General features: G+C 36.6%; 1 protein-coding gene across 3 annotated transcripts; it reads left to right on the top strand.

The window, feature by feature from the left end:
• The first annotated feature begins 667 nt into the window (after positions 1-667).
• On the top strand, positions 668-26,519 carry LOC120428928 (uncharacterized). 3 transcript variants are annotated; one of them, XM_039594069.2, is made up of 7 exons: positions 668-981; positions 10,234-10,909; positions 18,932-19,140; positions 24,311-25,115; positions 25,182-25,462; positions 25,526-25,672; positions 25,735-26,519. In XM_039594069.2, the coding sequence occupies exons 2-7, from the start codon at positions 10,623-10,625 to the stop codon at positions 25,851-25,853; spliced, it is 1,848 nt and encodes a 615-aa protein (XP_039450003.1). In that variant the 5' UTR covers positions 668-981; positions 10,234-10,622; the 3' UTR covers positions 25,854-26,519. The 3 variants fall into 3 exon arrangements, with proteins under 3 accessions (XP_039450003.1, XP_052563653.1, XP_039450004.1); XM_052707693.1 differs by lacking the exon at positions 668-981 and adding an exon at positions 1,648-1,806; XM_039594070.2 differs by lacking the exon at positions 668-981 and adding an exon at positions 6,832-7,274.
• The last annotated feature ends 1,338 nt before the right edge of the window (positions 26,520-27,857 follow it).

Raw genomic sequence — 27,857 nt, 5'->3', positions numbered from 1 at the left:
CCACATTTCGCTGTTTATTTTGGTCCACACTTTGCCTCCACACTCATTCATAACAATGCACGTGTGCACACGGTGTTCGTCAAACGGGTGGAGGGAAGGAAGGCAAAGCATGCCGTGACATTGTATGCTGCGACGGCATGTGGAACGGGTTTTATGCTGGCTTGCTGCGAGCTCACGCAAACTAGTGAAGCAAATAAATTTTGGGCCGTTTTTTTTGGTAGTTTGTGTAAAGTAATTTGCATGGCACAGTAAGAACATACACTTTTGTGTTTTTTTAGCTTTGTTAGAATGAATGTGAATTTTGCTGATAATTTTTGAGCGTTTCATAAATTATTAAAAAATAGTTATTTTTACACAGTGCCCACACCAACTCAAGTGTAGTAAAAAAAACTAATATTGATAGACAAGTTTCCCCCTGTAAAACACGTTTTAACGGCCAAAACCAAAACAAAGACACGTCCAAAAACCCTCAAACTGAATGACGGCTCTTTGTTTGTGTCAACATAACCCCCCGTTCAACACAGCTCACCGCAGCCTACTACCACACACACGTGTGCTGCTCCACAGGTCGGAGACGTCGGCTACGTCGCGACGCCAGTTTAGGAGAGCATCATCTTTTTGCATTGTGGTCGCGTCGCGGACTGCTTGGATGTGCGATTAGTTGATCGGTTAGATTCGACTCGTGCGGACGGACGACGGTCGGCGCCTGCTTCGGTTCGCGGGTTTCGTTGACTGTTGTGAGGGGTGCAGATTGGGTGGTATTTGTAAATCGGTTGTGCTGCAATTGCAAAGAGAGGGCGCGCCAAAATAAGCAAAAAACACTCGCACGTGGTTCTTCACGCGTGAGGAAGCCGTGCCGACGCCGCTAATGTTGGGGGCGGCCAATTGTCACTTTTGGGGGGCAGATGGACGTGAGTCTGCGGAGTGAAAGTGTACAAAGTGGTCGCTAATCGGATCGGAAGGCTAGCCGAACTTTGTGAGGTAATAGCTCGTTCTTTGTGATGTAAGAGTGTAGGCTTGGAAATGAGGGTGTAATTTGTATTTAAGTCAGCCTTGGTTACGATTGAGCGTGAGAAATTGAAGAAAGTTTTGCTTTTTAGCATTCCGAAAAAAGTAACGATGGCTAAGTTATTTTTACTAATGCACTATTCTTGGATCATATGTTGCATGTATTTGTGACATATTAATTTGCTTAACTGAAGATGTTCAAAAGGAAAAAAATAACTATAAAGTACTGATAATCAACAAATATTGCAAATCTAAAAGTTCCACTTAAAAATGATTTTTGAAAAATAATTTGGTTAAATGCCCACCCCTAGCTGTCATCCCCCTTGACCAAGAGTAGTCTATTTTGCCTTCTATCTTCATTTGGCTTGCTATGATTGTGGTGTTACATCGTTCTTTGTGTGTGACAGACCGCCCTGCGGTCACAACACAACACCCACAACACAGCTCGGCGATTTTCTTTATCGAGTGTCGCGCTAGTACACGCGCCTACTGCGTGTGCGTAGTGCGCCTAGCGTCAGTACGGTACGGGACTCTGTCACTAGAACAGGCCGTAAAGGAAATCTTAGAGCTAATTTTGCGTGCGTGTGCGTTTCGGCAAGTCGAAATTTTTCATTCCTCTTTTTTTTTGGTCTAAAGAAGGCGCAAATTTGAACAACACAAAAAAAAAACACGCACATCTGGCCGGCATGCGGCAAAGTGCCTGTTCAAGAGTGCGTGTCGTGGAACCGGTTTCAGTTTTTTTTGGACACTTGGAGCGAATCCATCAGATGTGTTGTGGGGGCCCCGGAGGCAGCTCAGGTAGGATAGACCAGCAGCAACGACAGCAGAAGCAGTTCGATTCCGCGTAATTATAGATCGTGGACCAGGGTTTGGTGGAAAATGACTTGCGTTTTTTGGCTTGTGATGTGACAAAACTGATTATTAGTGGTAATAGGTGGTGAAAACTTTCCGGTGACACAAATTAGCTGAAATTGTAAATACTTGAATTTTTTTTTAAATTAATGGGTTATGTAAAGCGACGAAAATAAATTTTGGCTTTTTTCTTATCTTGCCTTTTAATGCAAACTTTCTTCGCACACATTAATGTGATTTCAAGCTTATTATCTGGAAGTGATAACACGCACTCACAATCACGATGCACTGTCATGATAACACTATCTAAACATAGACAACAAGACAGGTGATAAGAGAAAATTGCAAAGAGACAAACCTACTTGTTTATCGGTGCAGCAACAGTGAGAACCATGCCTCCAGAATTTTTAAAAAGGGAACACACTTTGAAGATAATTTAAGTTCAAAAGGAATTCAATACCATTGTTATTATGCATTAAATATTCAATTGAAATTACATTAAAAAAGTCAAGATGGGGGGGGGAGGGGGCAAAAAAATAAAAAAAATATAAAAATTGAAATAACAAGCCCTGGTCTCATCATTTGAATGAAAAAAGTGTTTTAAAGTGCATTTTACACCTGCCCAGTTGTTTTGCAATCATTAGTTTTCAAAATATCTAAGTATTGAAGAGATTGTTTTTTTCGCCGAAAAAAAAAACTTTTTGCGGTGCTGTACATTGGAATTCCACAAAAATTGAAAATATTTTTGATCGATCCCAGACATGGGTAATTCTCTACCAACTCACACGAAATTGGGAAAAGTTGCCCCGACCCCTCTTCGATTTGCGTGAAACTTTGTCCTAAGGGGTAACTTTTGTCCCTGATCACGAATCCGAGGTCCGTTTTTTGATATCTCGTTACGGAGGGGCGGTACGACCCCTTCCATTTCTGAACATGCGAAAAAAGAGTTGTTTTTCAATAATTTTCAGCCTGAAACGGTGATGAGATAGAAATTTGGTGTCAAAGGGACTTTTATGTAAAATTAGACGCCCGATTTGATGGCGTACTCAGAATTCCGAATAAACGTATTTTTCATCGAAAAAAACACTAAAAAAGTTTTAAAAATTCTCCCATTTTCCGTTACTCGACTGTAAAAATTTTTGGAACATGTCATTTTATGGGAAATTTAATGTACTTTTCGAATCTACATTGTCCCAGAAGGGTCATTTTTTCATTTAGAACAAAATTTTTCATTTTAAAATTTCGTGTTTTTTTTAACTTTGCAGGGTTATTTTTTAAGAGTGTAACAATGTTCTACAAAGTTGTAGAGCAGACAATTACAAAAATTTTGATATATAGACATAAGGGGTTTGCTTATAAACATCACAAGTTTTCGCGATTTTACGAAAAAAAGTTTTGAAAAAGTTACTTTTTTCGTCGTCCGTGTCTGTCGCGGGTGACTATGAACGGCCATGATCGATGACGACCAACTTTTTCAAAACTTTTTTTCGTAAGATCGCGATAACTCGTGATGTTTATAAGCAAACCCCTTATGTCTATATATCAAAATTTTTGTAATTGTCTGCTCTACAACTTTGTAGAACATTGTTACACTCTAAAAAATAACTCTGCAAAGTTAGAAAAAACACGAAATTTTAAAATGAAAAATGTTGTTCTAAATGAAAAAATTACCCTTCTGGGACAATGTAGATTCGAAAAGTACATTAAATTTCCCATAAAATGACACGTTCCAAAATTTTTTACAGTCGAGTAACGGAAAATGGGAGAATTTTTAAAACTTTTTTAGTGTTTTTTTCGATGAAAAATACGTTTTTTCGGAATTCTGAGTACGCCATCAAATCGGGCGTCTAATTTTACATAAAAGTCCCTTTGACACCAAACTTCTATCTCATCACCGTTTCAGGCTGCAAATTATTGAAAAACACCTCTTTTTTCGCATGTTCAAAAATGGAAGGGGTCGTACCGCCCCTCCGTCACGAGATATCAAAAAACGGACCTCGGATTCGTGATCAGGGACAAAAGTTACCCCTTAGGACAAAGTTTCACGCAAATCGAAGAGGGGTCGGGGCAACTGCTGTGTGAGTTGGCGGAGAATTACCCACATGCTAAATATGATTTTAAACGCAGGAAAATGCATTTCTAATTGTTTTCAGTTGGTTAGACTTCTATTTCCTTTAAAATTTTGAAGTTTTTTGAAAAAATACTTTTTTGCCTCCTGATTTTTCGAATCGTTTTTGAAGGGGGGGGGGGGGGGGGGCGACATAAACTTTAAAAAAAAAATTTGCAACGGCCTTATTAGGGTCTAAACGAAATATAGAGTGGTCTAAAAATGCGTTTAATGTGATTTTCAAGTTAGGTGATAGTTGGTTTTCTTATTATAAATACTTTGGACTTTTAAAATCATAGCTGAAAACACTTATAGATCAAAACTGGACTATTTATTAGGTCTTAAAATCGAATGTAAACACTGAGTGTTTCCAGTTTACTCTGACAGGCACCGACATAAAAAAGTTGAATATCCATTAACATGATTCTGAGATATGACCTTCTGAAAAAAAAAAAAAGATTTCGGTATATCAATCAAACCAAAAATACCACGCTTCTCCATTGAAATGAGATCTCATTAAATTTAGCTGGAGACGCATGGTGCTTAATGTTCAATTAATGTACCGAATTCCGATATTTTTTTTAACCAAATCATATCTCAGAATTTTCTTAATAGATATTCACTATTTTTTCGATATGTTACCTAAAATATCCTAAAAAATATAGCCGCGCGTGAAAACGGTAAAATGACGAAATCGGCAAAAAATCAACTTTTTTCACAAAAACTGCGCTAACTTCAAAATTTTAGCGATGACCTATGTTTGGGTACTAAATTTTTAGAAATTGAAAGACTTTTGTTTTTTTTCATGCTGTTTTCGTGGGGAATTGTATATATTTTAACTTTGCAAAAAAAAGTTATGAAGATTATGAGGACCAAATACTTCGAATATAAAAAAGGGAACTTGTAGACCTGTATACTGCCCATGTTCGCATAAATGTCCCATATGCAAAAACAGCAAGCTGAGAAAAATGCATTTGAAGTTTGTCCCATACATAAGGCTACGTGTTAAGTTTTCGCGAAAAAACTGGATTTTCTCCTGATTTCTAGAACAAAGTACCGGATGTTATATGCTCTTTTGAAAGAGCACACGATTTTGAACCAAACTGCATCAATAACTCGAAATCGATGAAAATGCATATGGGACATTTATGTGATCAGGGGCAGTATAACGGACTGGAATTCCTCACGGTTTCACTCTATTGACCTTATTTGAGTTAGTAAACATCCTTGTTGGTGATAACCTAGTTCGTTGAATCAACGTGTTTCCCACGGTTGATTGAAATTTCCACTTTTCAAATGATTTGAAAGCTTATCACCACTGATCTAAAAAAAATCAGGATTGATGATGATTCGGATGATTCAAACAACTTTTGCTTATTGGTACACGAGATCAGAAGGAACTTTGATTGCTTTTATAAGCTCGCGATTATTCTCCTGTTTCTGTAACATAATTTTTAATTTAGTCAGGAAGAACAATTTCTGTTGAATTTCACTTTGTCACACACTATTTTAGGACAAATTAGTCAAAGAAGAGGTGATGTTCAACCATATTTTTTTTTCTCAATATTCAACTATTTGACTGTGTAGTTTGTTTGTTCCATTAATGTGGCATCTTTATTTGGTCAACATTTTGTTAAGTTGGATTTTTGAACATTATTATAGTTTTACATCCAATACAGAATGAATCGCTGTAGTCTTTAACCCAAAATAAAATATTACAGGTGTGATCAAGGATAAACAAGTATCCAGTATTTTGCAATATCTGAAGGTTAAAGATTTTGCTGATCTGTGAAAATAATAAATATCAAAATTGATTGAGTGTTAACACGATAACATGTTGTTGATTGTTGAATAAGAAATATTAATTACAAAAATAATAAACTCAACTATTCTTCAAACGCGACTTTCTAATTTAAAACCCCTTCAACGAACAATAGAAGGGGTTAATCAAGGATTTATGTTTACCCGGGAAACCGGTTCCCGTATGGAAGTGCGACCGCTAGATCAGTTATCTGGCTGTGTGTAGTCACTTGTCAGGTTGCACACGCTTTTCAATGTCATTTAACGGGTTGATGTTCCGCACTCAACGCTTTTGTGGTGGTGATGCAGTTCAAAAGTTAACTATTTTCAATCTATCAATTAGCGGTTCCTGGAGTTGTCACTCTGTTAAGGAGGGAAAAATTTGCTTTTTGTTTGAGGAGATATTTGAGTAATTGTGTAATTATCCACCCCAGGGAGGAGTTGAAGCTATAATTAACGAGTTCAAAAGATTTCCTCTTTCTCGCAGCCAGCACAGGTTGAATTTAACTAGAATTTGCATAACCGGTTCGGTGCGTTTTTTTTCTCTGTCTCTCTCTTCAAATGACAGATGATTGAACGTTTAACGATCTGTTCTTAGCATCTAAGCAGTTCGCAGCGCAGAAGGCTTGGCCAGTTCGCTCTTTGCGTTCTCAGGTGGCATTTAACGTTTCGTGATAATAAGCAGGCGTTGACTTTGGAAAAGCTTCCGTTCGAATGTTGAAGAAATTTATCAGAGTAGGCGGCTTAGATTAGGCTGGATTAGCTTACTTTTCTGACCGCTTGGTGACAATTTGGACTCAGCTTTTTATTGTCTACCCTAGTCGAGGCTGTTTCTCTTATCGTGCATCACTTGAACAAAACTTACTGTTATCAGCCGCAACTGACTCAGTGTGCGTGTGATACCTGATAAGAGAACAGCTGTACTGCAAATATATTGGTGAGTTCACCATCCCTAGGGTGGTTCTTCTTCGAGGAATAACTCAAATTCCGACTGACCCCCCTGATTTGGTTCGTTCTACGCCTCGTCCGAAGGATCCGGGCCGAGCGAGTTGCGCTGAGGCGCTCAGTCGTAGTCGAGCTTTCGCGGCGGCGGTTTGGTTCTCGTTCTGCCAGGTCGCGCGGGTAGTTGGCGGACCCGCGGGCGCTTCGCCGATCGCGATCATTTTTTGTGTTTGTGTGTGTGTTTGTGGACAAGATATACACATAAATTATTCTTCACACATATGTGAGCGCGGCGCGAATTATAACAATGAAAAGCTAGAAACACGCTTGACCATCGTGCATAACAGAAAGGAAAAAAATGCTCAACGCAAACTAATCGCAGTTGGCTTGTTTATGTTCGGATTAGCGAGGGCCGGTTTTTTCGAAATTTATTTAGAGAATGGTGATACCTTTTTTTTGGTGACAGCAAAGCAAGCCATAGTAACTATTGAGCGGTGTTGTCTGTGAGTGTAATTTGCTCTTGAAGTAGGCTGCGCGAGCATCGTGGAAGTTGAACATACCAAAGGTAATTGTTTGCCAAGAAACATGATTGATGTGTTTTGATACATTCAGGTGGGATATTGTTCCACCAAAAATAAACTAGAATACGACAGTTGTTTGCTTACACTTTGAACTAGCGACTGGCCCCAAATTGGCCCCCAGAGTAAATAATAAATTAATTACCCAACACCAAAACGATGGTCAAAGTCTTCGATTTGCCTTGGTAACTACCTTAACTCATCGACTTGAGGTTTTGCGGATTTGGTTTTTGCTTGTTCTCGAACCAAACAGCCAATGTTTTTCGTATTGTGGATATGCAGCACTGACTATATACCTACAGTAAACGGATTGTCGAAACTAACAGAAAAAAAACTTGACGGCCTTTTTTTCGTGTTCACGATTGGGAAACCCTACCGTCATCGCAGCAAGCGTGGTCTTTGTTGTGAATCTGGGCGCCATTTTTGCCAGTCAGTGGTGTTGTCTAGCTATAAATTGAGTGTTAATAAAAAAATATTATTTTATTTTCTTATTTTGTTGTTTATTATGCATAAAAAATGTTGCACCGGATCATCCAGTACTGTTTCAGTCAATGGAAGTTTTTCAAAAAAAAAAAAAAATCAGTCGATGGAAGTTTTGCTGAAATTAAAAAAAAATCATGCAATGAAAAAGCAACAGAATGCAGGCTAAAAATAAATTGAAATGTTAAAAAAAATTCCCAAATATCAATTTTAATTCTTACTAACACGACTGTTTGTTTTTTTTTTAAATATTATTGTGGTTTAATCGATTCAGGCCTAATGGGTCATATTTGACGTAAAAATCAAAATTTCCCAAACTAGTTTATAATTTTCAAATGGTCATAAGAATAGTTTTCCTATCTTTAACCCAAAAAATATTGTTTTTTAGTTCAGGCCAGATTAAAATACTTTTTTGATAATTCAAATAATATTTAAATCGAATCGACAAAAAGATTTTGCATTATTTCAAATCTGAAAAGTAGTTTGTATATATGTTATTTAAAAAAAGAAATTCGAAAAGAATTTTGCTGATTTTTATATAAACTTTTTTATACAAAGAATCAATTTCCCAAAATCCGTGTTTTTCTGTTTTAAAGTAAAAAACCTACAACTTTTGAAACATACGACAAAACAAGTTCCGTTTAGTTATGATTCTTTTTTTTATTGGAAAATTCAATATACAATCAAATTCAAAGCACTTTCAATTTTTTTTATTAGATGCTCTGTTTTCGAGATACAGCCACTTAAAGTTTGCCTTTTTAATTTTAATTTTAAGCCATTTAAAGTTTGATTTTTAATTTTTAACCTCATAAAACGTTTATTTTAATGTCTGTGAAGTACTTTTCGATTGTAAACTTGATTTTATGTTGCTTTTGTGAAATAAAGTTTTGGGAATAATCCCAAAACATTTTGTTGAACATGAATTGATACGGATTTTAGGTAAAAGTTTTTTTTATGAAAAAAAATAATTAAGAAAATTGCATTTTTTCTTGTATTTGTTCATTTCTAAATAGTCCCCAACAATACAAACAACTTTGCTAAAGACACCAAATCGATTTGAAAATTCCTCCAAAAGATACAATTTTTTTTAGTATGGGCAACTGTCAAATGGGCGAACCAATGACACAAAATGGCTTTTTCGGTCATAGGGAAGGCTCCCACGAAGTATAAATAAAAAAATCAAATGAAATCAATTTCCTTGATGGCCAAATAAATATTTATTATTGGTTAAGTTTGATTTTCAAAATTATATTAAATTTATTAAAAATCTAATCTAACTTCAAATGACCAAGACATTTTCAAAACTTTTATCGCACGGGAAATTTTCAACTTTGCTTTCTAATTATTTTCAAACATTTTTCACCGCTTCGCGAAAAATGACTGATAAGCGCAAAAATTTACAACTCTTTGTCGACGCCCCGGCAGATTATCACTCTTCATTAGCGCACGGTTCTGTGTTTGAAAATAGCGCAAGGAGACCAGTCCAACCAACCCATTTTCGCGACAGAAACTGCCACGCCGTGAATGTGTGTCCGTGTATTTTGTAGGTTTATAATGTATAAACAGCTGCGCGACATCTTGACATTCTCGACTGCGAGAAGAAACGGAAAGGATGCCAAGCAAAGAACGATGACCCTTAGTTTTGCCCGCTCGATGATTACTCATTTTGAAAATGGTGGGAATTTGATCAGTTGGGATTAGAAATTTCCTTTTATGTAATTGTTTTTGGCTAAGCTAGGTGTATCAAAGTAGGCCTCTGAAGATAAGGTTGGCCGCATGGTCTAACTGCTAAAATTCCGCACGCAACATAGCCTACTTATCTGCGAGCTTCACTGATCCATTCCGTCAACAGGTCAAAAGCTCAAAAGATTATCTTCCCGGCATTGTACTTTTACTCAATGTTTCGCGCTTTTTTTTTCACATACACAACATGTCAAAGCTGATAACATTGATTTCTGGGGTGTGTTTGTCTGCGAGCAAAGCGAGATTTCTTTTCTCTTTCCCTTCAACCACGAGGCATTTGCGCGAATCTTGTGCATTATAAATTGGCATCAATTGGCAGCGAGGGAAACGAAACGAGGCCTACTGCGACCATTATTAATTGCACGGGGCAGTTTAGTTTATTGTTTTATGCAATCTAATGAAACGCAACGTGACGGTGGCACGTGACTCATGTGTTCCGTTCACAAACACACACACTCCAGGGGAATGCGGAATGATTGGTCATAGAGTAAGCAGCTCTCAAAGGGCGGTTAAATGAATGAACATCGATTGATTGCGGAAAGTTGATCAAGGAATTTATACGAGCAAGTAGGCGGCTTGAACACCTGTTCAATGTGTACTAGATTGACAATACGTTTTCACAGTTCCAAATGGATGTAATTGTCACTTGAGATTTAATAAAACAAATTGAGTAATTTACACTAACTAACAACAACTCATTCTGCAAATTTTCTCCCATTACAGATCAATCAAGTTCAATTAAACTGAATTCGCTCTGCCAACAACAATAACTGCACCTCAAGCCAAAGCATCCTAAAACAAGAAGCTGCACCAGATCCGCGGAGCTGACGACGCTAATGTTGATGAATACAATTACCGTTGATTGCAGTGTTTTTGCCGCCATGTGTGAATAGGGTTCCCAGAACCCGGTCAAGTTTAAAAAAGTTTAAACCAGTTTATACGTAAGCAAAAAAAAAATCAAGTGCCAATTTGTGTGTTTGTGGGGTGTCCATGTAAAATGAAACCATTTTAAGCAACGCCGGTATAAATTACCATCAAAAGAGAATAAAATTCAACTCAAATAAGAAGAATTCCGTCGAAGCAAGCGGGGAACGTGACCAGAAAAAAAAGTAATGGAAGTGTTGTCCCGTGGCCAGGATGAGCCGACGACCCGGCGAAATTCCACCGGAACCCGCTCGGCCGGGTTGTTCTGTTCCGGCGACGATAACGCCATCCAGTTTGCCATCACGGCCAGCAGTGTGATGCAGCAGAACGAGACGGTGTTCAGTCACTGCGTGGCCGAGGCGGCCGGAACGTCCAGCGGAAGTGGCGGCACCGAGGTGAACCAGCTCGTCATGAGGAACGCCGACTGCGAGATGAAGCTGAGCGCGAAGCCGGACGGATTTGCGGTTATGGTGGAGTGAGTATACATTTGCTGTGGAGCAGCTTGTTTGTGTGTTTTTGTTCGTCCGTTGCTGGTTTGTTTTTGTTGGCGCGAGTGTTAGGTTACTTAACACGTACCACGTACCGGTTGGTAGAACTTTGCGCAGGGATTTGAGATTTTATTGTGATTTTAAATGTTTTGGTACATCATACAAATTTATTCACATTATTAGATTGATGATGTTCAATGTTATTCTTAGAAGCGTCTTCAAATTACAGTCCAAACTCGATTATCCGAAGGCCTCGGAAAAATTTCACTTCACTAAACTGATTTAAATTTTTTAAACCCAAGATGGCGGTCAAAATGGCGGTGATGAAATATGGGTCATTCCAGGTCAACTGAGTACACTTTTGGACTCGACCTTCACCGATTTGGACCAAACTTGGAGGGAATGTTCATTTATCGATAGTTCACAGAAATCCCACGTTTGGTGCTGATTGGACCATCCCTCTATTTTTGGCACCGCCCTCTTTTTTGACGATTTTCTACAAAAAATTTTTTTTCTTTTAAATATAACTTTGCAAATACTTGAGCAAAAGACTTTCTACATGTTGAATTTTATAGAAAATTTTCCAAGGAATTCGATAAAAATAAACAATTTACCCTTAAATGCCCACTAGAATTATGTTTTAACGTTTTAAGCATTTAAATTCAGTTTTGACCAATTCCTTATACTTTTATTTGTTTTATTTTATCACCATCGTGTTCCCCAGACAATTTTACATAATAAACAATGTAGACCTCAAACTAAAATGAACTATTGGCGAGATACAGCGATTTTACTGAAAAAAGTTTTATTTTGCGCTGCCCTCTGTCCTATGAATTCAAATCCGAAATAAGTTTCTCACATATAAAACAGAACTATGCGGTATTCATCCCTTTTTGTTGAAAAGTACACCATGTATTTCCAAGTGCTGCGCAAAATCAAACTTTTGTCAGTAAAATCGCTGTATCTCACCAATAGTTCATTTTAGTTTGAGGTCTACATTGATTATTATGTAGAATTGTTCGGGGAACACGATGGTGATAAAATAAAACAAATAAAAATATAAAGAATTGGTCAAAACTGAATTTAAATGCTTAAAACGTTAAAATATAATTCTAGTGGGCATTTAAGGGTTAAAATTTTATTTTTATCGAATTCCTTGGACAATTTTCTATATAAAGGTTGCATTATAGAGAGTAATTTGCTCAAGTATTTGCTTAGTTATGATTAAAAGAAAAAAAAGTTTTTTAGAAAATCGTCAAAAAAGAGGGCGGTGCCAAAAATAGAGGGATGGTCCAATCAGCACCAAATTTGGGATTTCTGTTAACTATCGATAGATGAACGTTCCCTCCAAGTTTGGTCCAAATCGGTGAAGGTCGAGTCCAAAAGTGTACTCAGTTGACCTGAAATGACCCATATTGAATCAATCAACTATTCAAATTTGACTAAAATTGGGTGACATAACTCCAAATTGATGTTGAAAGCAAGAAAATAAAATAAAAACGAAAACATTTTTTTGTTCGTGTTTCGATTATTCGAAGTCCCGTACAATCCTTCGGATAATCAATCATTGGGTAATCGAAACTTCAGATAATCGAGGCTTCGGATAATCAATCCCGACTGTAAATAAATAAGTTGGTCTAAGATAGATAGGATATCAGTGATTTTGAAATCACGAATTTATTTCAAAAAGGAAGATTTTACAACTAAACATTTTTATATTTCATGAAATGATGCCATTTACTGTGATTTTTTTTATCAAGAGTTCAAAGTAAATAAATAGATTGACAGCAATCCATTTACGAAGAACTTCAAAATTTTAAATTCTGTGCAATCAACTGAAAAAAGTTTAAAACTAAATTGCCTGCTTTTATAATCGTTTATTGCATGTTCGTTTTAGTGATTTTTCCTTACATTCGGGAGACATTATCATCAAAAAATATTTGCGGCGGCCTAAATAAAAATAAATGATAAAATGAAAGGCCGCCGAGATAAGAAAAAAATTAGCTACAGTCACTGGAAAAATAAGAAATACTCTAAATAGGCAAAATTTAGTCACAGTAAGAGGAGAGATGTATTTGAAGATCGCGAAAACTCTTTTTTCAAACTTTTGTCACATTGTTGATAGATTCAGACAGAGCGCTGGCAGTTTTAAGGTGGATGGATATGAAGGAGCTGAGGACTACTCATTCTGATTTCCATAAAAATTGCTTTGATTAAAAGTTTTTTTTAACGTATCAATTAGTAGAGCAATTCTCTACGCAATGAGCCTTTCGTAATTTTTTTGTCGGGCTTTAATTTATTGTAGATGCCATTTTGCATCATCAATTTGTTCATATCATTTTTCCATAAAAAATTGGCAGCTCTCCATAAAAAATGAGTAATGTAAAATCAAAAATCTTTATCCTTTTAAGAAATTTTTAGCTAAAAATGTTTGACCTTATTATTTGATACAACATCAAATTTGCAATTAAATAGTACTTTAGTGCACCTTTTTCATGTTAAAGCAATTTTTAGATAACATTTAAAAAAAATGTAGATTTTTTTAATTTATAAAAATTGTGCGCATGCTTTCCCGTTTTTGAAAGAAATAACCTTTTACAAAAATGTTAACAAAAATTGGAAATAAAATTTAAGTACAATTTGTACCAGCCTTAAAACTGTTTAAAAAAACACTGTTTGGTCAATTTTATGTTTTATTCAAAATAGTGTTTTAGGAAATGAACTTTTTATGACAAAAAACGATTTTTAAAATCAGCAATTATTTTTCCTTGTGTTTTTTTGTGTAGTCCTCATCCATCCTACAACTTTTCCGATGAGACTAAATTGATCAAAAATTCTGAATTTTAATATAACATTTTTGTATGGACCACTGCGAAATTTGAAATGAAAATTATATGAATAAACTGATGATACAAAATGGCTTTTTTCATTTAAATGCATACAAACAAATTGACAAGACAACATTTTTTCGATGGTCCCCTGGAACGAGCTGTCAAGTAGGATGCTTTCTGGCAAAAATTGAAGTTAAATTCAATGTACAGTCATCCCTCATATTCGGAACAGTTTACAGATCGGCCAATGTTCAACAAATCGTAGAAAATCGATAGTTCTACATAATGCTTTGCTTTTACCTTCATGTGAAAGCTTTTCTTGCGATCTTTCGATTGATGTATAGACCGACTGTACATTTTTACGTTTTATATCAAGTTTTCAAAGAAAAACATTGACCCTTAAAATCCACAAATTCAGAACACTTTTTTCTTACGATGTAAACAAACTTTTTTTCTCTCCTGGAGTACATATTTTTTACAAAATAATGACTTCGCACTGCGAAACCAGTAAAACTCATGCTTAATAATGTTTCATGAATGACCTGATAACTTTTTTGTGAAAATATCAGTTAAATTCAGGTGTTCCACAATTGTGGGAGGCACAATAACATCCCACAATCATGGAACAGGCAATTTGCAGGCAGTGTTTTGCGCAGGGCTGTGGAGTCGGAGTCGGAGTCGGAGCCGGAGTCGGTGGAGTCGGGTCTTTTTGGGGACCTGGAGTCGGAGTCGGAGTCGGAGTCGTCAAAACTCGAACAGCTGGAGTCGGAGTCGGAGCCGGAGTCGGCTAAATTTTTATGAGCTGGAGTCGGAGTCGGAGTCGGAGCCGAATATTTCTGATAACCCGGAGTCGGAGTCGGAGTCGGAGTTATCTAAAATTCAACAAAATTATGTACATTGTTTATTTACAATTATTATTTATTGTTATTGTTATAATGCAGGTTAATTCACAAAACTTCGTATATTTTCAATCGTTTTTTTTGTCGCATGCACTGCGTAGCCCTTTTATTCATTTTCTTAAAGAAATTTAACAGATGCCATTATGTTTTTAAGCATTTTTATTGTGATTGGAATGCTTTAATTGTGTTATTTATGATCATTTAATGATAACCTGTTAATCCTCTCTTACCCAAGTATGTAGTATGATAACTAAAAAAATAAACAATATTGGTTTTGTAGTCAGAAACATTCAACTGATTCTTGACTGCTTCCTTTTGCTTATATACCCTTTCAATTCAAATTTGACCATATTTAATCCAGTTTTTTTCTGAAAAAAGTACACACATAGTCATCTTTTACGCCTATAGTGAATGTCTTTGAAGTTTTAAATATGTTTTTTTAAGGAAAGAAGTTTCGAGATTCATACAAATATTGAATATTATATTTATTGTTTTTTGAAAATCGGGAAAAACACTGACTGACTGTTCCATCAAATATTGTACGATATAATAATCTATTACTTGGAACTCAATATGCTAATTTTGTTTGTAACAAATACAAAAAAAACAATGTGTCACATTTTGAATTAATTTTGAAATAATCGTTGAATATAGTAAATAAACCGATTATCTTAATGTATACTATTTATCTATTAAAATCTGAAAGTGTTTATCCTTAGACAAACTATTTTGATATCGTTGCAAATTATCATTGAATAAATCTCAAAATTTAAGAACAGTCTCTTTTTTACATAGAAACCCAAAACATGACCAAAAATCGATTTTTCGACACTTTGGGTCAATTCAGAGAGCAGATTCAGATTCAGTGGGCAAAATTACATGGAAAAACATATATTTGGACAATTTTCGAATTTCGTTAGGGTGGTCCCATATGGTTTTCCCTTGAAAATTAGACTTTTTCAAATGAAGATATCTCGAGTTTAAAGAAAAACACCCCTGAGATTTTTTCAGCGTTTGTAGTGCTGGATCTCCTCTTTCAAATGCAAAAAAGCGCTTAAAATTTGGCTTGCGCCTTTTCGAGATATTTAAGTTTTAAATTTGCATCACCCTTAAGTCCAAATTGACATGTCAAATAATAAAAATGTTTGTTTTTAGAGCCTTAAAAGTGCCTCCAATACCACTTTTCTCTAAAAATTAACCCTGAATTGCCACGTTCAAAAAACTGATTTTTGAAGGTTTGCTCAAATGCTTTCTATAAATTTGGTCGTAGAAGGCGTAGATTACGAGATAAAATTTTGGTGTCTTCGACAAAGTTGCTTGGATTGGCAAGCTCAACAACTTTCTAGAAGACAAAAAAAAAAAACCCAAAAATATTCCTGAAAAGTTTGATTTTCAAAATCACCCTAATAGTGAACCACCCTAATTTCCAACCAAACCAAAAGTTGCCCCTTTCTATATGCAACAACTCTTCTGAAGACACCAAAGCTCCAAAACTTCATAATTTTACGGAAAATCAATTTTCCACTTAATTTTGCTATCTGGAGCACTGTGCAATGTAGGGGAGAGTGGGGAGACTTGATCCCCTTTTTTTGTATCGCACATAACTCTGTAAATTTCTCACAAAACTATGATCTTTTTGCATGAATTGAAAGCTTAAACATTCAACTATGTTTGGCTGATAAGGGTATTTCATCAGATAAACTCTTCGAATAATGCCAAGCGTTTTAAAAAAATATTTTAAACCGGCATTTTCAAAATGTTGGGGGTAATTTGATCCCCCTTTCAACATTTTGAAGAAATCTTAAGCAAAATGTTTCTTATAAATCCAAACTTTAAATTTTCTATAAGATACAGCAATTTCACATTCAACCTGTACGTTTGTGTTCAAAATATAACAAGTTTAGCATGTAAAATATTTAAAAACTTTAAATTTTCTTTTTTAGACCAAAAATGAGCATGTTTACAAAAGCTGGTAAGTTTTGTTTACAAAACTTTTGAAAAATGGTTAAAACTGCAGTTAGTTATGTACAACTATACTGAAGGAAACTATGTACGAAAACCCAGCCAAATTATTCAATCTTGAGGCTGATTCCAGTGACTGTAAAAATGCAGGGATCAAGTCTCCCTAAACGCACTTTTTTAAACAATTGATTGTAAAAATAGTATGACGATAAATTGACGGTAAATGCGTAAGGGTTTTGGAGTTGATATGTTTATCAAACAATTCATGTATAAAAGATATTTTTTTGAATAATTTTTGAGGCTTTTCTATACTTATCAAAACAAAGAAAAAAGATCTCTTGGAAGTTTTTTGCAGCTCGTTTTAGAAAAATGTGAGTAACTCAATCTAAACATTTTTTCTTTTTTTTTCTTTGTTTTCTACAATGAGTTTTAGTCAATTTCGCACAACTTTCTAGAACAAAGCTAATTGTTTTACCCACATGCTGACGAGATGCAGGCTTGGGATCAAGTCTCCCCGGGGATCAAGTCTCCCCACTCTCCCCTACTTAAAAAAAATCTTCTTGGAGAGGTGTACCCCGTTAGTTGGTCGAAGTCAAACTAAAAAGTGACGAACTGTCACTTTTTACACGGCGCTTACGCACACTATCAAAACAAACGTTTGGTAGTGTGTGTGAACTCCTTGTAAAAGGGGTGTCAAACTAAAACGTGACCCCGTTCGTTTGACAACAGTTGGTGTCAAACCATCGGGGTTTAAGTGTAGTCAACTTGCTTTTGAAATATTTAAAAAATGTGGAGTCGGAGTCGGAGTCGGAGCTAACAATTTATTGAAGGCTGGAGTCGGAGTCGGAGTCGGAGTCGGCTAGAGTTGGTAGGCCGGAGTTGGAGTCGGAGTCGGAGTCAGTTGGAGATGAAAGCCGGAGCCGGAGTCGGAGTCGGAGTCACCTTATCTCAAAAAGCTGGAGTCGGAGTCGGAGTCGGAGTCGTTTAAAACATCACCCGACTCCACAGCCCTGGTTTTGCGCTCTGGATAAAATAGTCTGGAAATGCAGTTTTTGTTTAAAAAGTACTACTTTTACTAGTGAAATAGCAAGAGAATGTCCAAATAAAGGCCCTAAAAATAGCAAGGTCGGCAGAAAAGTAGCATTTTGCATCTTATTGACAAATTACCACAAAAGTGTTCCGAATATGTGGGTGTTCCGAATATGTGGGATGACTGTAAGTAATATTTTTTCTTCTCATGCTTAAAATTTACATAAAAAATACAAAATGTCAAGTGATGCTCTAGTTAACCTAACATGTACAGAAACATTAGTTTGATAAACTTTCAGTTAATAAATTAAGTATGGTTTGTACCTTTTCTGGAAAAAATCAATCACTGAAAATAATTCTTTAAAAATAGACTCGGCTCTACCCAATTATTTTTTTTATTCAGTTTTATTGACATATTGCCAAATCCTGGAAAATTATTTTTTTCCAAACTATTAATGAATGATTTCCACCTAGAAAAATATGAGTTAACCGTTTTCGTTCCATTCCTGACGATGGTGCCTCCCGAGCTGCGATACTATGGGGAGGACTTTCTGTTCAATTCATAAACACTAGTGCATTTTAATGTTTAACAAATATAATTTTGCGCCACGCTGAACTCGACGACCCAATCGTCACCATGCCTTCCAATCAACGATGATATAGAAAGGACTTATAACAAAACTCGACATTTTTAAGTTGATGACAGTAAACGCTTTAGTTTTGTCAAGGTATGATAGATTCGGACTCCCTGAACAGGTTCCAATCGACAGAATTAGTTTTTTTAAGTGAATTCCCTGTGAGTAAATAAAATAGTAAATTTTGAGTATTTTTGCTACGTCCACAGATAAACGTGGGTGCACTGCACATGGTTGCTTCAGATGATTATTTAATAGTTGTTTTGTTATGGGGCTAATCAATATAATCAAGGAATTTCCATGCTGGTTAAGATACTGTTTTATACGATATTATGAAATATTTTTTAATTTGTATTAGATTAAATTTCTTGAATTTGTAAAGAAAGTTGTTGCAACGATTTCCAACATCTGTTTATAAATATTTGAATTATCAAAAAGGGTGCATCAATTCAGATATATTTTTTGTTACGTCTGCAATGTTGAACCTAAAGTGTGTCATGGAAATCTGGTAATCTTGTGGGCTCCATCTTAAGCCCTTAATTTAAATCCAACACTTCATAACGAACCAGTCAATACGAAGGACAACCGGTCATAACAGAGTTTAAATATCCATCATACTCACTGTTTCTCTTCTCCTCCTCCTCCTCCCACAGGTCCCCGAACAACCGCGTCCGGGTGGCACTCGGTGTCCTCATCCGGCTGCTCCTCCCCCTCTCCCACGGGCTGGTCCGCGGCTGGAACGGCCTGCGGGGCTTCCGAATGCTGCAGCTGTTTCGCAAAGTGCGCGAAAGTCGCGGCCTACTGACGACACTGTTTGCGTTCGCCGCCAACACCGTTTCGATGAGCCTGTCCTCGGTTCAAGGTGAAATCGATTGCTAAGGCTTTACAATTATTACTGGTCATAGCCGGCGTTGTGGCATTGCGCTGCAGCTGTGCTGACCAATCGTAGTAGGCTCCGCACGCAGGGGGGTTGGATGGTGCGAAAGCGATTCGTAGCTTCTGGAATAGTCCGTTGGGAAAATCGACTTGGGGGGGAAAAATCAGTTCACGGCAAGTCAAATGTGTATTCTTGAAGGGACAACTCAGCTGACAACAGGTGATGATTTCGGCATGGAAACAGTGAAACAGTGGGAATGACCGGGTTGTTTTTGTTTTTCACTTTTATTTTTGTGTTGGGGTAGGGCTTCGGCTGAGCCAGCAAAACAGCCAACTGGGTTTCTAGGGTAAATATAGAAACAATTTCCGGCTCTTTACGCCAACCAAGACAGTTGTATCGATCGGGGTTCAAGTGCACCAATAGTAATTGCATCGGTTGCCCGATATACTTGTTGGTATGGGTTAGTTCCATGCAATCAACAAAATCTGATTGATAGGTTAATTTAGTGCCTATTCTCGAATGCACGTCACAGAGGGCACACGTTTTGTTGGAGGGTACTTGGCTGTGTTGTGGGCTTTTGCTTCGATCGATTAATTTAAATTATGTTTGTTCAATTATTGGCGATGCACCATTTTCATTGGGAATTTTATTTTTTTCTTCATGTTCGAGGAGTGTTGCATGCATGCAACAACGGGAGGGGTTTCCCCCATCCATGACCATGAACTTGACAATGTCATTGCAATTGTTCAGAAATCCATATGTATCTAGATGCAGCAGGGTGAATCAATATTTTAAAGTTCAAGGTTGGTTGATAACTCGATTTCGCTTGTGGTGAAATGAGTACGTTATCATTGTTATCATTTCAATGAATCATTAGTGTTTCTATTTTTATTGTTTGTTAATTATATTTATTCCACTGTTCTGCCTGAAAATCAAATTAGGTATCGTTAAACTGCATTTTAGATTAGTCTTTGGTTTAAAAGTTATGTTTATATAACTGCAATAGTCATTCGATTGGTGTTTCTTTAAACTCAAGGTTTCAATTCATAATTTTAGCTCAGTTATGATTTAAATATTTGAAAATCACAAAAATAACTTAATTAGTGATTTTACTCTCAATAGTCCAAATATTGATAAGAATAATCTCCTGCCAAAGAATTGCAAAACACTTAACAATTCTTAAAAAAGTGGTAGAGTAAAGTATTTTTTCGATCAACAATCGAAAGTTATTGTTAAGTTATTCTCTACGATTTGCCTTTGTAAAAGAAGTCATTTTGCATCATTAGGTTTTCCATACAATTTTGGGGATTGATCATACATTTTTTTTTATGAATTTTTATCACCAAGAGTGAAATTCCCAAAATCCCTATTTATTGTTTTCGATTTTTTTTTAAATATTTTTTAGGGAACTAAAAAAGACATCTTCTGAGCCATAGTACGTGATCTGATTTAAGAAATATTATTTTTTGCAATTCCGTCGTGAAACTACTTACTTTTCCTGTAATTTTTGATCGACGAAATAGCCTACTTTTCTTTACCAAAAATAACAGAATCGAATAGCAAAACTTTTCAAAATAAATGCTGAAAAGTTCTACTTTTCAGCTCTGAAATGGGTGCTGAAAAGTTGAACATTTCAGCACTTGTTTCGAAAGTAACACTTTTCAAAAAAAAATGGATTTAAACGATTTATTGACAAAAAAAACATGAAAATTTGACTTAAAATTTCACTCAATGGGTGTTTTTCGGAATTGCAAAAAATATTGTATGGAACTCGTTGCAAAACTTGATTTTTTCAGCACTCTTCGTATTTGTCCAACTCGGTGAACCTCGTTGGATAAATGTACGACTCGTGCTGAAAAAATCCACTTTTTGCAACTTGTTGCATAAACTACTATTTTTAAATTGTGTTTTTAAAGTACCCGAATCGAAAAAAACTTTTTTTTTTGATACAAAAAACACCGTTTTCAAGTTAAAGACACTTTTTAAGTATACATTTTCCATTTCTTTACGTTTTTTGTATTTTAAAAATATTTCTTAAAAGACAAGCACACCTGGAAAAAACCAAACGGGCAATTAGTTTCTGAGATACAGCCTCACAATTAATTAGAATTGATGAAAATAATGATTTCTCTGTGTCACCTCATTAGCCTGTTATTTTTAACAGACGATATCTCGGAAACTAATGGTCCGATTATCAATGTTAAAAAATGAAACTATTGCGATTTTTTTAAATTTAAAATAATAATAATAATCATGCTTTACTTTTGAAAAAGTCTACAAAAAGATAATTTTCCTGATTTCATAGTTAAGATTAAATAATAAAATTGTAATTTCTCAGCTTTCAAAACATATTTTTTCAGGTTTGCTTTTCATTGAAAAAAGTATTTTTAAAATACAAAAAAAAAACTAAGTAAATTAAAAATGTATTCCTAAAAGAAGCTATAACTTCAAAATATATTATCAAACAAAATTATAAAGAACTTTTCAATTGCAAAAGTTATAGATATTTTCCTAAAAACACGATTTTTTCAAAATTTCATATCTCCAAACCATATTTTACACCATCACGCATCATCAGAAGTTTTCTTTATTGTCTTCTAAAATATATCAAAAATTAAAACTTTTTTTTAACTTTTCGTGATAAAAGTCAAATAAAAAAATCGAATATTTTTTCCGTGTGCCTATTTTTTCCGAAAAGTTCCAATCATCCTTCAACATGCGTATTTTGTATGACCATCAGCTACCAAAATTGTATGGTGACTTGTATGGAAAAACTAATGATGCTTCTTTTGACATAGGGAATGCATGGACGTGCAATAAAAATTGAAAAAAAGATATAAATCGCGTCTTTAAATCTGTTTTAAAAAAGCTTTCTAAAGTCTAATTTGAGTAAAAAATTAAAAATTAACGTTTTTTAATGCATTTTTCGCAGTTTCCAATCCAAAATTGTAATAAAGGGGAATTTCGAGCTATAAGTGATGGACATGGTTGAATTTGTCATATTTTTTTAAATTTTGTTGATTAACAATGACATTGGTCCAGATCACGTGAAACTTGGATTTCATTAAAAAAATGGTTTAATGTTTTGTGTCTCCAGAAGAGTTGTTGCGAATGAAAAGGGGTATATTTTGGCTTGGTTGAAAATAAGGCTGGTACATGAATAAAATGTTAATGATAAATTTTATCTATTTTATAAATCAATTCAATTGATATTTTTTTAGTTTTTTGTTTATTTTAAATGGTTATGAAAATTCAAGAATGTTTTTTTCATTAAAGAATTACAACGAAATTGTATTTTACTTTAAGAGCGAGTTTTTCACGAGGTGCTCCGATTTGGATGAAACTTTCAGCGCTTGTTTGTCTATACATGAGATGAACTCATGCCAAATATGAGCCCTCTACGACAAAGGGAAGTGGTGTAAAACGGGCTTTGAAGTTTGTGGTCGAAAAAACATAAAAAATCTTAAAACTGCTCGCATTTCCGTAAAACTTCATCAATTCCAACTCTCTTAGATGCATTCGAAAGGTCTTTTGAAGCACTCCAAAATGTGCCATAGACATCCAGGATTGGTTCGACTTTTTCTCTTAGCTTTGGCAAATTACTGTCAAAAATTGATTTTTTTAAAACCTTAATATCTTTTTGCAACAGCCTCCAACACCCATTTCCTATAGGTCAAAAGTTAGGGAATTTCATGGACTATAAGCCTACGGTGTTAACTTTTTGGCCAATCGCAGTTTTTCTCCTAGTTTTTCGATTTTTCTAGAACAAACATTATACAACGTTAGTTTTTGCCCTGTATGCCGCCATAGCGGCACTTTTTGGTCTCAATTTTGTCATATTCGGAATCCTCGGACAATTTCACGTATATTAGAAGCATTGGAGTTGTAAATTTGATGAGAAAAATTGCCATTTAGAATGAATTAAAATAATTTTTAACAATTTGTTGGATTAGGGGTAAAACAGGGTTTCGCCTACTTGATACAGCATTTGACGTATTGATTACAGGGTAAATAAGATCTATTTCTTTTTTCAAAAATGTTTTATTTAAATATTTTTTAAATAAAAATTACAACTCCAATACTTCTAACTTACGTGAAATTTTCCGAGGATTCCGAATATGACAAAATTGAGACAAAAAGTGCCGTCCTCTTGGCCTACAGGGCAAAAACTAACGTTGTAAAAAGTTTGTTCTAGAAAAATCGTAAAACTATGAGAAAAACTGCGATTGGCCAAAAAGTTAAAACCGTAAGCTTATAGTCCATGCAATTACCTATCTTTTGAACTATGGGAGTATGGGTGTTGGAGGCTGTTGCCAAAAGTTATTAAGGTTTAAAAAAAATCCATTTTTAACGGTAATTTGCAAAAGCTATGAGAAAAAGTTAAACCAATCCTGGATGTCTATGGCACATTTTGAAATGCTCCAAAAGACCTTTCGAATGCATCTAAGAGAGTTGAAAATGATGAAGTTGTACGGAAATGCGAGCAGTTTTAAGATTTTTTATGCTTTTTCGACCTCAGACTTCAAAGCCCGTTTTACCCCACTTCCCTTTGTCGTAGAGGGCTCATATTTGGCATGAGTTCATCTCATGTATAGACAAACAAGCGCTGAAAGTTTCATCCAAATCGGAGCACCTCGATACGACCCCTAGAACAAACCGAGCAATATTTACAAATACTGCCTCTTAACTGTAATCTCTGCAAACTATGGAAAATTTGTATGAATTTAAGAAAACATTTATTTACATAGTAAAATTCTTGGAAATCTTAAATTAACTTTTGCTAAATTTCCGATAGAAAGTGTCTCATCGACAAAATGTTTTGCGGCGTTGATTTGCAAAATCAATAGTTAAGTGGGTAAAAATAGGCACGCGATGGCACGCCACGACTCCGACGACTCTCTCCAGAAGTCGTCATCAGCTGAGTTCAGAAATCCAATTAGCACGAACTGTTCGTTACGTTTTTCAACAGGCTTGTCAGCCCACACGTAACAGCATTTTGTTTTTGGGCTCGCTTGCGGGAGGACTTCTTAGTCGTGGTTGAGACTTGGAATGATTCGGACGGACGCCCCAGAACCGCTTCCGGCGCGAACCTTCCCCCTGTTGGAGCTGATCCGGGATGAGTCGTATCTAACGTGGCTTTTGATTCTGCTTGTAGTGGCCCACCGGATCGATCCACTGTTGAGAGTCATCAAGCTGCGCAAGGACTCCGGGACCAACGGAGGACGGAATGCGATCGAGGTCGGAAAGCAGTCACTAGCCGCGAGACGGGGTAGCAAGAGCAAACCGGGATTGGAGGGACTACCGGAGAAGTGTGTCGAGTTGGTAGTGTTGGCCGAACCTCCCCCAGGTGTACCGATCCGGGCGGACGTGGTGTTGATCCATGGACTACATGGGTCGTTGGTGAACACGTGGAAGCAGGGTCTGTGGAACAGCGAAGGCAAGCTGGAACACTTTGAGCGACCTCCGAAGCCTCCGATACGGCCTCCGAAGCGTCAGCGGCACTCACGAGCGAATCTGTTTGCCCCACCGCACGAGTCCAAGAAGTTGAAGGTCGAGCAGCAACGCTCGTTTGATTACAGTGACAGTGAGGATGAGTACGATGATGTCGACGGGCCTGAAGAGATGCAGCAGACTACATCGTACAAGATCGCCAAACGGCGGTACACGTACGAGTGCGGAGAACCGGACGAGGTTCACTTCTCGGACGATATGGAGTACAGCTTTCCGACGTTCCGTCTGAGGATCGAGGACGAAGGAACCAGCCGAATCGCTGCCCAGGGTTTCACGGAGAAGCGCCACCTCGGCAAACGGAAGCCCAAGATACGGAAGGATGACTCGTGGTCACCTTGCTGGCCCGGAGATTGGCTTCCGCTGGACTGTCCCGGCGTGCGGGTCATCTCGATCAACTACACCACCGATCCGTACCTGTGGCGACCGGTGTGGATCACCAAGCGGAATCGGTAAGTGATCGCGCTCTAAGTGATCTTCACCCGAAACTAACCCCACGATCACGATTTCTCCAACAGCTCCAACCTCGTTGATCGCGCCCGCGAAATGGCCGACATGTTGATCGCGAAGGGCGTTGGCAAGGGTCATCCGATCGTGTGGGTTGGCCACTCGAAGGGAGGCATCTTTATCAAGCAGATCATCGTGGACGCTTGGGAGAGTGGCCGACCGGCGGCGGAACCGCTGTGGCGCTCGTCCCGAGGCACCCTGTTCTACTCGGTCCCGCACAGGGGTTCTCCGCTGGCGGATTTTAACCTGCCCCTGTTGCGCCAGTCCGTCGAGCTGACCGAGATTCAGAAGAGTGAGTACTTATTTGTTTGATCTTAGAAGGCAAACAGACTGATCGCGATCTTCTCTTCTGCAGATTGTGCCAGCATCCTGGAGCTTCACCGCCGCTTCGTGGCACTGTACCGCGGTGGCCACCTCAAGATCGACGTGTTCAGCTTCGTGGAGACGGCGTTGACGTTGATGTCCGTACTGTATTTGCGCATCGTTGGAATCGATTCAGCTGGTAGGTTTACCATCACTGTCATAATTCTTCACAAATTAAACGGTCATTCTTTTAATTTGAAGACCCGGGAATCGGTGAAGTGTGTGGCGTCCACCTGGACCATCGGGAGATTTGCAAACCGCGCAGCCGCAACTGCATCCTCTACACCGAGCTGGTCAAGATGATCAAAAAGGTCAGCTGAAGCGTGACGTGACGTGGCGCAACGTTTAGGGATATATTTGTTTTAAAATATTTTCAACTTGGTGAGTTTCGGATTTTTTTAACAAAACGGAGAGTTGAGGAGTTTTTACCTATTAATCTTTGGTTACAAAACAAGCAAGAGTGGCGACGGCGCGAGGGATTGCACCTGGTACAAGTAGGATATTTGCACACAGAAACGACTAGTTTTTTTGTTAATCGAAGACTTGGAGTTACCATAAACCATTCAACAGAAGTTTAAAAAAAGACAAACCGAATAAAGCAATATTATGTTTTCAAAAGACGGGTAAGCAGATGGTGTGGGAGTTTACGAAACAGTGTCGCTACCGCTACAGTACCTTTGATTTGTAACTGACCCGTGGAAAGGGTTTTCTTGTATATTTATTGTTTTTAGTTTTGTGAAAAACGAATTGGGTCATTTTATGATTTTATACAGAAAAATACGTATTTGCAAAAAAACACACACACTTTTTTTTATTGTTGATGAATGTGCAAGCAAAGCTAGAAAGGTTAGGTTTTCAAATTATAAATAATATTATGTTACACGCAGGATAAGTAGTCATTAGAATTACGAAAACTATGTTAAGCAATGTGATAAATAGAGATTAGAAACAGTTGAATAAACCAGTTCGAGTTTAGAGAAACAGTTGATTGGTCGATGTAAGATTTATTTTAATATCACATTCCGATTTCTCTTTCTTTTTCTTGTGTGTTAATTGAAATACCTAGTTGTCAATCCGAAAGCATACTTGAACTCGGTAATTACTATCTATGACTAATTCCGGATCTATCTTGAATGTTTCGAAATGACGTTACAAAATTAAGATTTGAACGATTTGAAAAGATTTGAAATTATCGGAAAATATAATCTACTTCACACATGGTTTATCCCAGTATTTTTGACTAACAATCCAAATTTTAAGCTAAGAAATAGGATCTTTTCGGCAAAGATTTCAATAAATGCATTCAATATATTTTTTCAATAATTTTTTCAACTCGATAGAATTTGCAGAGCAACCAACTGAAAAAAGTAGTGCTGTAATGTTACCCTCCAGTTACCCCTCCAGATTACTAGTCACAGATTACTAAGATTACTAGTCCCCTTCCAAATTACCCCTCCAAGCAGAATATCCTTGAAATTATTGATCCTTGCACTGTAACTTGGATTTAGCCCGCACTTTTTTCTCGCACTTTTGACGACAAGAGTTCAAAAACTAGGCACCACGTTTTGTTTATTTACATTTCCAGTCGCAGTTTCCACCAAACAGAATTTTAGCACTTGAAAAGTGCGATTGACAGGTGACAAACGAGCGAGCAACCTCGGCTGGCTTTGATCGTTTTTGAGGAAAATTTAAATTTCCCAAGGTAATTTGACAAGTTATGGGCTATCTACAATCACTTAGCTTAGAACATCTAAGTAAAGTAGTTACTTAGGAAAGTACGCAACTTACGGCCGTCATCCACAATCAACTTAGAAATTTTGCTGGGCTGATATACGTTGCTATGCAGTTGTTTGTTTACCTTTGATATTGAAACGTCAACTTACCGTAGATTTTGAAATTTTTCAAACCATACGTCAGTTTCTAATTTGATTACTTTTCCATTGTAGAAGCTCGGCTTCATTTCCATTGATTCAAATTCCTAAGCTAAGTGAAATTTTCTAAGCTAAGTGATTGTAGATAGGCCATTAGTGGGAATTACGCAATATTGATGATATAAATGATTGACGAAAAACAGTAAAGTTGGTGTTCCAATAAAAAAAATACATGTTAAACAATGAGGAAAACAGGTGGAAAATTTTATTTGAATATTATTTGAAAAATTCATGTTTCAGTTTCCAAAATTCCAGTTGTTCGAATGCTAGCTCATTATTTTAATTTTTATTGTTTTTTGCCATCACCAGTTCCAACTTTTAAATAGCAATCAGCAGTCATAAGTAAATTTGATATCATTTTTTTTGATGAGTTTTACTTTAACTTTGGGAAAA

The sequence above is a fragment of the Culex pipiens genome, chromosome 2 (assembly GCF_016801865.2).
Source record: "Culex pipiens pallens isolate TS chromosome 2, TS_CPP_V2, whole genome shotgun sequence".
Lineage (NCBI taxonomy): Eukaryota > Metazoa > Arthropoda > Insecta > Diptera > Culicidae > Culex > Culex pipiens.
This window is presented reverse-complemented; position numbering and strand designations above follow the sequence as displayed.

Excerpts from the sequence above, each read along its gene's own strand:
- LOC120428928 (XM_039594069.2), top strand. The coding sequence starts at position 10,623 with ATGGAAGTGTTGTCCCGTGGCCAGGATGAGCCGACGACCCGGCGAAAT. Across the intron at positions 10,910-18,931 it reads GGATTTGCGGTTATGGTGGA|GTCCCCGAACAACCGCGTCC; the intron begins GTGAGTATACAT and ends CTCCTCCCACAG. Across the intron at positions 19,141-24,310 it reads GAGCCTGTCCTCGGTTCAAG|TGGCCCACCGGATCGATCCA; the intron begins GTGAAATCGATT and ends TTCTGCTTGTAG.